The sequence below is a fragment of the Pseudopipra pipra genome, chromosome 4 (assembly GCF_036250125.1).
Source record: "Pseudopipra pipra isolate bDixPip1 chromosome 4, bDixPip1.hap1, whole genome shotgun sequence".
NCBI lineage: Eukaryota > Metazoa > Chordata > Aves > Passeriformes > Pipridae > Pseudopipra > Pseudopipra pipra.
The window spans coordinates 53,017,588-53,030,727 of record NC_087552.1 but is presented as its reverse complement, the minus strand read 5'-3'; the positions used below and the strand labels follow the sequence as shown (position 1 = coordinate 53,030,727).

At 37.0% G+C, this 13,140-nt stretch overlaps 1 protein-coding gene across 9 annotated transcripts in view; it reads left to right on the top strand.

The window, feature by feature from the left end:
- The window catches only part of TBC1D1 (TBC1 domain family member 1), a 103,609-nt gene extending 90,972 nt beyond the window's left edge, over positions 1 to 12,637 (top strand). For 8 of the 9 annotated variants that reach the window (XM_064653055.1, XM_064653051.1, XM_064653054.1 and 5 more), the window contains 5 exons: positions 2,207 to 2,451; positions 2,887 to 3,046; positions 7,241 to 7,410; positions 9,419 to 9,589; positions 10,834 to 12,637. In XM_064653055.1, coding sequence (XP_064509125.1) covers positions 2,207 to 2,451; positions 2,887 to 3,046; positions 7,241 to 7,410; positions 9,419 to 9,589; positions 10,834 to 11,034 — 947 coding nt within the window. In that variant the 3' untranslated portion in view covers positions 11,035 to 12,637. Of the gene's footprint in view, positions 1 to 2,206; positions 2,452 to 2,886; positions 3,047 to 7,240; positions 7,411 to 8,125; positions 8,653 to 9,418; positions 9,590 to 10,833 lie in introns of those variants that run through there. The other variant, XM_064653056.1, reaches the window with a different exon arrangement.
- The last annotated feature ends 503 nt before the right edge of the window (positions 12,638 to 13,140 follow it).

Below are 13,140 nucleotides of genomic sequence, written 5' to 3'. Positions count from 1 at the left end.
TTTTGTGAGCCCACCTGCACAACCACTGCAGTCGCTGGGAATTTCAGGTCCTGAAGTCATGTTCAGTAAATGATTTCAGCTCTCAATAAGGTAGGGTAAACTGACTTCTAGATGCTATCAGTATAGGAAACCATCCATCATTGGGTATTGGCCAAACACAGTAGAAAATTATATTTTGTTTTATTACATTTTGAAAAATAAAGTAATAGGTAGAGTCTCTTTTCAGCAAAAACAGAGGTCTTTGCTTCAAAATAAAAGCTAAAATTCTTAGTTAAGTTAGCGCCAGGGCACTCAGAAACAAATCAGTTCTGCTTCTCCTCTGTTTACTCGTTTTTAGAACTTCTTTGCATTTTTATTTTTGCTCAGCCTGTCACTTAAAAAAGTGACTTACATGAAAGGAGCCTTGCTGCATGAGTGAGGCAGTGCAGGTCTACCTTTTGACTGTGTTGTAGTAGCATAAGCTGCTTCTCATTTGAAAGCCAGAAATATTTCTTCTGTAACATTCAACTCTGACACCCTGGTCAGGGACTCCTACTCAGAACTGAATGCCATGTCCCATGTGACAGGTTAGAGCAGCTACAGGATGGCAGAAGGACTCTGCCCCGGGCTTAGTCTTCTTGAAACAGGAGCTCTGATATTATCTGGCAGCACAGCAGCATTCCAGGAGCTAAGAGGTGGGGTGATATTTAACAAGTGGGCAAACAAAAAACAAGCTCCACTTAATACTAGAACAAAAGAGGTATTCAAATTTCTTCTCTGTTGAGGTGTTTCACAGAGAAAGTCTGATGGGTGGAGAATTTTTCCTAAAAGTGAAAAATTCCCATTTGGAAAAGTGTTTGGGAAAAAAAATATGTCTGCAAAGGTGAAGTCCTTAATGTCTTTGTTCACAGAATCACAGAGTGGTTGAGGTTGGAAGGGAGCTCTTCTTACAGCAAGGTTTGCTCAGGCTGCCCAGGATCATGTTTGCTCAGACTTTGAATATGTGCATAGATGGAGATTCCACAATCTCTTTGGGTAGCCTGTGCCACTGTCTGGCCACTCTTACAATAAGAAAAAAGTTTTTTTAAATGATAGGTGGAATTTCTTGTATTTCAATTTGTACCCATTGCGTCTCGTTCTGTCAGAGAACACTACTGGGAAGAGCCTAGTTCCTTCCTCATTTCCTCCCACTGGGTGTTTGCACACACTGGTAACATCCCCCTAAGTCTTTTCTTCTTCAGGCTGAACAGTCCCAGTTTTCTCAACCTTTCTTCTTGAAATGCTTCAGTTCCTTCATCACCTTTGTGGCCTTTTGCTGGACTCTCTCCAGTATAGCCATATCTCTCTTGTCCTGGGAAGCCCAGAACTGGACACAGCATTCCAGATGTTGTCTGACCAGCGCTGAGTAGAGGGGAAGGATCACCTGCCTCCTGCTGGCAACACTCCTAACACACCCCAGGATACCATTAGCCTTCTTTGCTGCAATGGCAGATTGCTGACTCATGTTCAACTTGGCGACCAGCAGGACCCTCAGGTCCTTTTCTGCAAAACTGCTTTCCAGATGGACAGCTTCCAGCAAATACCAGTGCATGGCATTGTTCCTCCCCAGGGGCAGGATTTTTGCACTTACCTTTGCTGAACTTTCTAAAGTTCCTGTCAGCTCATTTCTTCAGCCTGCTGCTCTCTGAATGGCAGCAGTGTATCTGTCACTTCTCCCAGTTTTGTGTGATCTGCAAACTTGCTGAGGGTGCGCTCTACCCCATTGTCCAGGTGTCCGCTCTGTCCCCAGAGGTAGCTCAGATGTTCTGTGTCTGGATTCTAAAAGTTGTTTAAAAGCTAACACTTTTTAATCAAGAAAATAAAACTGGGTGACTCATCAAACCACTGAATCAAGTCTCCCACTATTACTGGCAAGCCCTTTAACAAACTGATCAGGGCCAGTCTTAAGAACCAGATATTCAGCTGTTCCAAAAAGAGATTGTCACTATCCCCCTGACAATTTCAAAATTAATTTTGCAATGACTGTAACAAAACAGTGGCAGAGTATGAGAGTCAATTTTTTCGTATTGTTAACTTTCTTACAGCTTTCCTGGGGGTTGGCTCAGAATCTGCTTTTCTAAAGAATCTATATTTTTGAAGGACCGTTTAATTTGATAACATGGCAGGGTTTTGGGGGGTTTGTTGTTTATTTTTTAGTTTAAATCACTAACTTCATCTGTTTTCACAGGGCGCACATTTCCAACACATCCGTACTTCTCAGCACAGCTGGGAGCTGGGCAGCTGTCACTCTACAATATTTTGAAGGCCTATTCGCTTCTGGACCAGGAAGTAGGATATTGCCAGGGTCTTAGTTTTGTAGCAGGAGTTCTACTACTTCATATGAGTGAAGAAGATGCTTTTAAAATGCTAAAGTTTCTCATGTTTGACATGGGCCTGAGAAAACAATATCGTCCTGACATGACAATTTTACAGGTATGAATTCAGGTTTTTTTGAGTAGAGGATGCTAATGTTAGATCATAATAATGCAATATAGATAGCATTGTCAAAACCTGAACTCGAACTTAAATTGACTTCTCAAAAATAGGGAAGGATAATCTGGGAAAAGAATATATCATTTTAAATGCACTAGTTTCAGATCAAAAGATTTCTTGGGAAACTATGGAAACCATGAATAGGAAGAATTCTGTTGTGTTGTATGAGCTTCAAATGACCCTGCAAATGAGCCTGACTCACAGGTGACCCATCCTGTGTCTTTTAGGTAGCTTCTGAGTATTTCTTGTCTTCACACAATTCTGTCCAAACATCAATTGTCAAATATCTTTCTCTCTTTTTAATAAGTATGAAACGTGGACTTTGCTACTATGAGTGTTAAAACACTTTAGTCTCTTTGTTCTTATTCCATGCAGATCCAGATGTACCAACTGTCTCGACTTCTTCATGACTACCATCGAGACCTCTATAGCCACCTAGAAGAACATGAGATTGGCCCCAGCCTCTATGCTGCTCCGTGGTTCCTCACCATGTTTGCCTCCCAGTTTCCCCTTGGATTTGTATCCAGAGTGTTTGGTAATTCTTCATAAAACTTCTATCTGTTCTTTTTGAAGTCTTATATTTGGAATCTTGTTATTAGGAATAGCATTATTATCCAACCTGTTTCAGACACCCAGGAGACACATTTTGCTTACTGTGAACAGAAGGAAGACAACAGGGGTCATCCTATGGAGTGTGCAGTATTTCAGTAAACTGGTAGAGAGAGAAGGAAAGCAAAGAACAGTCCCTGTCTTGTTTTTTCATCATTGTTAACTTTCCCCACCCTGTAACCACTTGTAGAGAGGATAGAAAATTTGATGCCGTGAAGGCAAGAGTTTTGTTATGACAATGGCACTTCAACACCAACCATTAGTTACTTTCAAGCTAAAAGGAGATATGACAAAGCCATCATCTGAGAAATATATCCATTTACTCCATTGTCATTGTGTTCAACAGTGTCAGCAGAAATTTTTTAGGGTTATGTTTTAAAACACACATAGAGAAATCCCTTGCAGTTTAATGGGTTTACTCTGCAGAAACTTAAGACTTTTAAACTAGTATTTCTTGTCCTTACAATTTTAGTCTGATTATCTCACTTTCCAAAAATATTTAGAAGCATATGGGGTTTAGACTCTAAAGTCACTTCTGTTACCTATTTTTAAAATCGACAGAAGTTGTCTTTTTAAATTAAATTCCAATTAAGAATTTACCTTGATGCTACCTTATGAGTGTATATTTCATAGATTGTTTGATGTTTGAGAAGATGCTTTATTTCCTTTTCAGTTGTTTGGTTTTCAACTTCATTATGTGGTACTGGATTGTCCATGATGAAAAGGGCAGATTAGAGCTTTCTCTCCAATTCCTCTTGTCTGATGAGAAGCTGTTTTCATTTTCCTTAGTCAGCCTCATTTTAGAGATGCGATGAAGAAATTATTTCTTAAGGTATTAATATTGACACTTTCCTGACTTAAAAAAAGCATAGTCTTATCTACCACAAATAATTAATATAGAGCCCAAGAAGAACCAACAAGAATCCCGTCTTGTTTCTGTTTAAGAGCATGCTAAAAGTAGTGCTAGAAAAAATCACAGTGAAAAGGATGATGTATATATCTAAGCAGAACTATATGTCCTGTGATTAGCATCTGAACTCCAGGGAAAACAGTGGGGTTTCTTTTTCCTGGAAGAGTTCGAAGTAGGCTAATGTACCTCAACAAGTATCTAGCTGACATTAATAATCTGTAGGAATTAAACAAAGTGCTGTATGTGAGTGTTATCCACTGAGTTTATAAGCAGTTTATCTCTCAATTATTCTTAATCATTCATAGTATTGTACATGGTAAGAAGAGTCTTTGAATTGGACAACTGACTGCAGTGAGGTTATAAAAGTGCCTTGTATATCCAGTATATTTGGATTTCTGCCTTAATACACAGATTAGTACTTTACCTGTCACTGGAGGATTGTAGGGCTTTAGAAAACAAAGAGTTTGCATTAGAATAGAAGGCATAGATACATGATCTTCACACATCTGATTTTAGATCAAGGTGTTGTCTCTTAAAAACCTCAGATGTTTTTTTAGAGAGAAATTTCAGCATGACCAACACTTGCAATTTTTAATGTTTCAAAGTGTTTAGTAATTTCCTTAAAACAGTGATTACTAGAGCTATATAGGTTGAGAACATTGGATACTTCCTTACATTAGAAAATAAAATCTCATCTTCACCTATACTAAAGACTCTGAAACATAACTTTAAACCTAAAAAAGACTAAAGGTGTCACTTTGCTAGTGACTGTCATTAGCAGTACGGCAAGTTAGGATCCAGTCATTTCTGACCTATGTGTTTGTACACTTTTGCAGAAATATACATATGTTTTCACTGCTCACTTTTTAGACCCTTAGGATGTAAGAATGTTGATGCTGAAGTAACTGATTTATCAGTTACTAAGACTGTGAGATTGCACTGCCACTTTCTAGCGTGGTGTCTCTGAACCCTTGGTATCTGAAGCTAACCCACTGCTATTTAATAATACAGTTGTTACAGACCACTTCCTTTAGATTTCCACAGAATGTGCTTTTTGCAGGCACCGTACAGGCAATATGTAAAAGAAGTGCGTTAGACTGTTTCGTGAGTCAAATGCCAAAGCTCCTTTTAACTTTTTAATTATCTGTCCAAACTTTCAACATTTCTTCTGAGCAGGATCTGATGAAAATATGGTGTTAAGAAATATGTGTTCTTAGTACCCCTGCTTACTTATTAATAAGGGAGACTTGATAGAATAGTGTTTATTTTATTTCAAGTTTGTATATAAAACTTAATTTTTTTTAATCTCGTAGGCTGCCAGTCATGCTGACATTAATTTGGGTACCTTCACTGTATTGTTGTTGGCAGGAAGCCCACTTAACAGGAAGTGGGGGGAGTGGATAACAAACAGGTCTTTGTTAAGTACTTGCTGTTTTAAATGAGAGAGGGATTTCAGATGTATGCTACCATCTCAGCTCATACAGACATTAATTAACAACTTCTAGGTCACCTTGAGTTAATCTGCATATCATTATGGGGCAGGTGCTGAATCATAAATACACATTATTTTCAGCTCTCCTTTTTTTCATTTTGTGTTTCCTAGCTGCTCTTCAGCTTTCCCTGTCCTAATATAGAGCTTTCACTCTGAACCATTTTCCCCATAGTTTTGAGTCTCAATTGAGAATTGAAGCAGATGCCTGCTCTGTTACCACTTTTAATCATTCCTGCCTTTGGAGTTCACATTCAAGTCAGCATAGAGTTGAAAAATGTTACACTACTTTTAGGACAAACAGCAGCAAAGTGCAAGATTTATGGTTAGTTATTACTTGTGCTTTTCTTTCTTGGAGAGAAAGAGAGTGAAATGAGTTATGGCTTCAACATTACAAGCAAAAGAGCACAAGGCGGGAATTTCATTGTGATACAAATTTGGAAAGAGTTTGCATTTACTAAGAAAGGCAGTTAGCCAGTGTTTTCATAGGTTCTTCACTACATCAGAGATACCTGTAGTTTTTTTAGTAGTTGTTTACCTTACTTTGTGGTGGTTTTTTTTCTCTTTCTTTATTCCTGTTTTTTTTTTAATAAGACACTGTTTTTTGGTACCATTGTGCTACTTTGTATGTGATTGTGGCTTCATTCACAGCTTCAAATACAAAGCAGGGAAAGAATAAAAGAGAAGCCCTTTCAAAATAAGTACACATTTAGGTAAAAACCCAGAGTATCTTCTCTTCCTTTTTCACCTCCATCAGTAGTGTTTCATATGTTAGATGCTTCTGCCTATAGCAAGTCCCTCAGTAAAACAGATTCTGAGTTACAGTAGCAGGGAAGTCAAATGCAGAGCAATGCTGTTTATACAGATTGGTTTTGTGAAGATGGCTTTCTTGTCTGATACTTTCATTGCAGACTTCTGTTTCTTTATAAATACATAGGCACTTTGTAAAGGACAAGGAAAGAAAGGGTGTTGCATTGAAAGGTCACTATATACTGTGGTTTCAGTGTGCTTGAATGTATGCCAGATGCTGTCATTGCAGGGCCACCTGCAATATTTACACTTGAGCTGTATTACTAAGATTTCAGGGTACTTATTAATATATCATTAGAATATTCACAGAAGTGATTGAGACACATACTAAAAATAAACACATGCATATGAAACCTGATGCTGCTGGACAGTGTACATTTAGCCTCATGTGCTCAGTGTTGTATTAGCTGAGGTTTTGCAACTCTCTCCACCAGATGAGAAAAGAACAGAATTTCAGATCTTCAGTTGTGTCTTCAGGTTTAGGTTATACCTGTTGTATTAGGATTTTTAAAGAGCATTGGGATTAGTTTTCTATTCAAATTTGTATTCTCATGAACATCAAAAAAGCCGACTAAACTTACATGCACAGAAAGTGGCAACACTGACAAACTCGACTGCCTGGTTTATTGTGTACTTAGCTTAAATTTGAACTGGATTTTTTTTTTGTGAAAACTAAGTGAACAAATTAGTAAATGATTGTGATAGTCAAGTGTGCTATTCGCAGTAATAATCTTGATCCTATAAAACTTCTAAAGCCATAGCTAAAAGCATGTGTCTGGCACAGTATATCTAACCTCTAGGTTGCTCCTATGAGAAGTAGTTGTCCTTGGATATTTTATTGTTTTAATATTCTTGTCAAAAGATGTGATTGCTTGATAGAATCTTTTTTTTTTTTTTTTTTTTTTTTGCAGATATGCTCTTTCTTCAGGGATCAGAGGCTATATTTAAAGTGGCTCTAAGCCTTTTGGGAAGTCACAAGCCCTTGATTCTGCAGCATGAGAACCTAGAAACTATTGTTGATTTTATTAAAAGTACTCTCCCCAACTTGGGTTTGGTACAGATGGAAAAGACCATTAGTCAGGTATGAAATATTCTGAACATATGAGAGGGTATGCAAAGGAATGCTCTTTTCCTTGACAGAAAACTCCAACAGTGTGCTACTTCTAGCTGAGAATTCTGTTATTGTAGTTCCAAAGATGTTGAAAACCTTTGGTAGCAGATGACTTGTATAGTAGCTTACTATTCATATATCTACATGTTGGTTATGGTCACTTTATGAAGCCTTTAATGAAAATTCATTTAATTTTTTTTCACCAAAGAATCTTGCCCTCCAAGTCTCATTTCAGAAGCAAAAATTGACTTACAAGAGCCTCTTAAGCGTTGACCTTACTTAATGAAATTAGAAGCCTCCCTCCATTGACTTTGTCTATACTGGCTTTTATGGTGCTGCTTCAGTATGTAAAAACGTCATTCTGCCAGGAGCACAGGGGGCAGTGCAGGCTCTTGCAATGAGCAGTGACTCTAGACAGCAAAAACTGGGAATCCTTGATAATTTTTTTTTTTAACAGCAGACAAGAAGAATGATGCAATATTGCTAAGATAGCAGGATACTCCAAACAATAACTGTGGAATTTGAAAAAATCACAAATGGTTGCAGTTAAGGCTTGCTTGTTTAAAAACCTTAAGTGTTGTCACACCTTCTGTAGCATGGTCTTTGGTTCACATGCCTTAACATGCCTTCAGTTAGCTAGTTTCAAGTCAAACTTTTGATTTGCCTCATGTTTCCCCCCTTTCAGATTTGATACTCTGGTTATGACAGCAGGGATTTTCCTCCTTCCTCAGGAGCACAGAGGCTAGAAGTGGCAGAGGTCATGAGAGGAACTAGCATTCTGCCCTGCTGAATTGCACTGCTTGTTTTATTGAAATTTCAACAAAGTGTCTTCTCCAGAGATGCTCAGATCTACAGAAAATGAAAGTTCCATATGTGTAATCAAACTCAAAATTTGAGCTTATTCTACAGAATATTTATCTATCTATTCATCTATTCTACAGAAGGCTGAAATACATCTATACTTAAAAGCTCTCTGTTTCTGCTGTTATACAACTGTGAGATAGGGGTTTTTTAGCACATGTACCATGTGAAACATTTCATAAACTGATGTTTTCTTTAACCAACAGTTACAGTTTTGTAGACAGCACAGATAAATAAAATAGGATATTGTTCTTGTTATTTCAACAAGTATTTTAGATAGGATTTGACATTTGACTCATTTATAAAAGGAATAAAGTACAAGAAGTTTAAAAATAAAGAATATCCCATGAACTTCTCTTCTTGTGCTATTTTTCAGATGCATCTTTAAATCAGCTTTTATTTCTTCTGTGTCCTGTGATTGGCACACTTTTCCTTTTAATTTACCATCTTCTTCACTGCTTTTAGAGGAGATAAATACTTCAGGGACATTGGAGTAATGATATTCATGTATAAGACTGAGCATTCATTTCAGTGATTCGTAGTTAACAATGATGGAAATCTACTTGGACATTATATAATGTTTCCGTTAAGTGCATTAGTGTAAGGATAGATTATTTCATTTTCTGTCAGTCTGTAAAGGTACTGTAGAATTATAAATAAAGCCAAGCAAATTTTACTGTTTTTCATTTAAAGCTTTTATTCTGCTTAGCCTTACACTTTTACGTGGGCACATGGGTTTGGGCCACACATTTTCGAAAGTGACAACTAATTTCAAGTATGTCTAGGAAGGTTTATGCCAACCTGAGATGCATTAAATTTGAAAAGGGGAATATCCTACAAAGTCTACACTTCTTGAAAGCTTTCATGTAAGTAGTTTTGCTGAAATCAGGCAACAAATCAGTGGCAAAGTTAAGTAGATCTAATGCCAATGTATTGCACCCTACTGCCAGTCTTGCCATTTCCAGAGCAGGAAACGTGAATGCCAAAAAGTAAGGCCTTTTATTTGTATGCAGTCATTAGATATTTAAGTCTAGATCTAGACCCATAGATTTTAAAGCATTGAAAGAGCTATGGTTTTGATCTGCGCAGCATCTAATAATATTTTTATATACAACAGGTGTTTGAAATGGATATTGCCAAACAGTTGCAAGCTTATGAAGTTGAATATCATGTGCTTCAGGATGAGCTTATAGATTCATCTTTAAATGACAATCAGAGACTGGATAAATTAGAAAAGGCAAACAGTAGCTTGCGCAAACAAAATTTTGATCTTCTGGAAGAATTGCAGGTACAATTTATATTTCATATTTAATTATCATTCTAATTTATACACCTTTTCAGAAGAGACTGTTCTACACCACAGTGTTTGGTCTAGTGACTTCAAAGTGTAGCCACTTTCAAGTTTTATTTAGTTTAGCCCTTAAAGTTTAATGCAGAAGAAATTCTGAGAGGGGGATGGATAGAGCATATGCTTGTAGTTAGTGAAAACTTGATTCATCACACTATCTCTTCTCTTGAAATAAAAAACATAGCTGTAGAAGATAACTAAAAAGACACCAAGTGCTTTTTCAACTTCATTTTTACATTTTCAGTCACTGCTTTATTTTACAGCAGGGATAGTAGTCTATCAAAAATGGAAAAACTAATTCCAGTGTCACAATTTAGAGATACATTAGAGATAGGATACATTGTCTGTAAAGACATACTTTTTATTACAATTACAATGCATCACCAGATAATGTGGGTTTGTCAATGTTTTGCCCACAAAGGCTGAACTTTTTAACCCACCATAAAGGGCAGTGAGCTCATCAGAAAGGCAAATACTTCCCTGAAAGCCAAGACCATCCAGTACTCTTGTCACCAACTGTTATCCAGTGCTGAAACATCCAAACAGATATTTGATGTTGTCGAAGTATCTGAGCTACAGATCTCACATGATGAGTTTGAAGAATCTAACACTTTGTTTCCCCGTGAAGTAGAATGCCAATACGTGCAGCCTTTTGGAGGAGCATTTTTGGAATTTTTCAAGATAGCTCTTAATCCTCTCCTTCCTCTTTGCCTCCAAATTCATTGGACTCAATGTCGAGATGAAATGAGGATGCAGCTAACAAGCTGAGTTTGCTTTGCAAAGCAACAACTGTGACTGGCCAAAAATGTCTCTCAACTTACCCACACAGAAGCTTATCTTAACCTGCAGTTCTTTGGTATAAAATTTGCAGACTTGGTGGCTTTCTAATTTCATTACTTTACATTATATTCTGAGTTTAATTGTGAACTAACCAAAGCAATCAAGTTGAGACAGGGAAGTTTCTTGTTCTAGACAAAATCGTAGTTGTACTCTTAAGTGCACGGATTTAATAACATTCATACTTGCATTTAACTTTGCAATTTTTTGTAATATCTTAAGTATTTTATATGTATTCATGTATCTCAAAAAAAAGTTTAAAGATGGTTTCAGTCATTAATGAATTTACTTTTTTTTCCCCCCATCCTGTCTTTCCTCTCCCTCCTTCTATCTTTTGACTTTAAAAGGTGGCTAATGGGAAAATCCAAAACCTTGAAGCTACAGTAGAGGTCTTATTGACCAGTGAAGGCAAACTGAAGCAGACCATTCTCACTCTTGAGCAGGAGCGAGCAGCTTTGCTGAAAGCAGTGGAAGAGATGCAAAAAAAGATTGGTGATACAGATGGGAATCCTCTACTTACTAGACAAGAACATATGGATGCTGACTGACATGCACAGTTGGAATGGAGCAGAGAAGCTGAGCGAGAAACAAAGGGAAGAACAGAGTCTTTTTGTCATGATCCACGGGGATTTGACATTGTCATGTTCGTTGTACATGCCTTACTGTAGCAAAGCAAGATAGAGACATGGTGGCTCCCATATCAGAGAAGCTTGTTTCTTGGGGAGAAAACTCTTTTCTTCTTAGTATGTAGAAATACTATGAAGAGTAAGATGCCACGTAATAAATAATAAGCAGGAGAAACTTAATAGTTTACAGTCATACACAATACACTGTAAATAGGCTATGGATTCTTCAGTAAGTGCTTCTGAACCTAAGTGCTCTGAGTTTGTCACATTTTTTGGTTTTGTCTGGATCACCACTGTGTTAAATAGCACATCCTTTAGAAGGTCCTTTGAAGAAATATGACAGTGTAAAACCTTTGCATAGATGACTGTCCCATTGCAGCTATGCAGTGGAAACATTTACAGAGAGTTTTGTGATTGGACTTAAGATTTTTGACAGTGTAATTCCCCTACATCTTGACTGGGTTCTGTTAATTATGTTTGTGCTTCAGAAAACTGCTTCCTTATGCTTGAAGGTGTCAACCCATTGGACTCCAGGGAGCTGGACTTTTATCATATGTAACTATGCATAATTAGGGGTTCGCCATCTGTTTTTATAAGTATGTTGGTTTAGTATATTTTTTGTTTAACAGCCATTAATTTAGTGTATTGTTGGTTGGCATTATCTGATAAACATACTGTATATAATAACTGCATTATTCTTAACAAAATATATTGCCATTGATTTGATGAAGCCTGCGACTCTTCTAGCATCATCTGAGGATTTATATTCATACTCTTCAAGTTTCATCTTATTTATTTCTGATCTGCTGTGTGATGTAAGACATCTTTTTGCTGGGAAACTAATGCTCATTGTCATTTTCCCTTTATTTGGTACTCTGTGCCCACCCATCCTCTGAGAAATGTTCTTTAAGACTTTTTCTGAAGAAGTGGAGGCATTTCAAGAGCTTCATGCTGTGCCACATATGCTTAAAATGTTTTATAAACGATATTGCAGTTCTGATTGGGACACCATTCTTTTTTGCAATGCATCTTTCAAGTAAGATTACATATATAAAAAAACAATTCTCACTTTCCTTAATACAATGAAAGTAGTTTGCAAGCCAGTTAAAGCACCACTGTGCAATGATATCTATGAATACCCAGTTGTTTAGGTTTGCTTCAGAATTAAGAATAGTGTCAAGTTTTGTTCAGTCCCCAAGCACAGTTTAATAGGCATCAGTGTTTTGTTATGGTGACGATTGACCCAGGACATGATTTTTATATGTTTGGTTCTTGCAAACCCACGTTGTATTCACTTAGTATTGAAATTTCACATCAATCAGTTATTATTAATCCACTTAACCCTTAAGCTTGTTTTATTATTTGGAAATCCATAGTGAAGCTTACGCTTCATGTTTAAAATCTTGTCATAATGGACCTCATACTGTTAGAGCTCTCAGTAATGTTGCATTTTCACAGCATAGTGTCATAATTCATACATTGACTTCTTAACAAGAGCAATAAAAAAAATAATAATCCATGCCTACATCTATGTTTGTACATTTTTTGACATTTAAAAACAAAAGCACAGTTGGTGGGGTGACAGTTCAGAATTGTGTAAGACAAAACTTTCCCTGAAAGAAAGCCGTCTGCAGTGGTTGTTAATTTTATATGTACAGATGGAAAATTCGTTTGTACCCACAGAAAATTCAGCACCCTGGTACAGTGAAACAGTTAATTCTGTATAGTCACAAAAGCGTAAAGTTGTTTGTTATCTATTTACCACATTTGTGCATTCTGAGAACAGAGACTCTAGTTCTCGTCTAAGTGCACTTCCTTCTGGTATTCCAGAAATTCTCTATAAAAGGCTTTGGACTAGATTTTGGAGGAAAGTAATATCACTTACCCAGTTCCCAACTTTGGAAAAGCTCGGGGCTTTTCCCCCCAGAAGTATGAAAAAGAAGTAATAGAGCCCAGAGCTAGTCCCAGATACTTGATACTCCAACTATACTATTAGCTAAGCATCTTGAAGAATGTGTAAGATTAGAT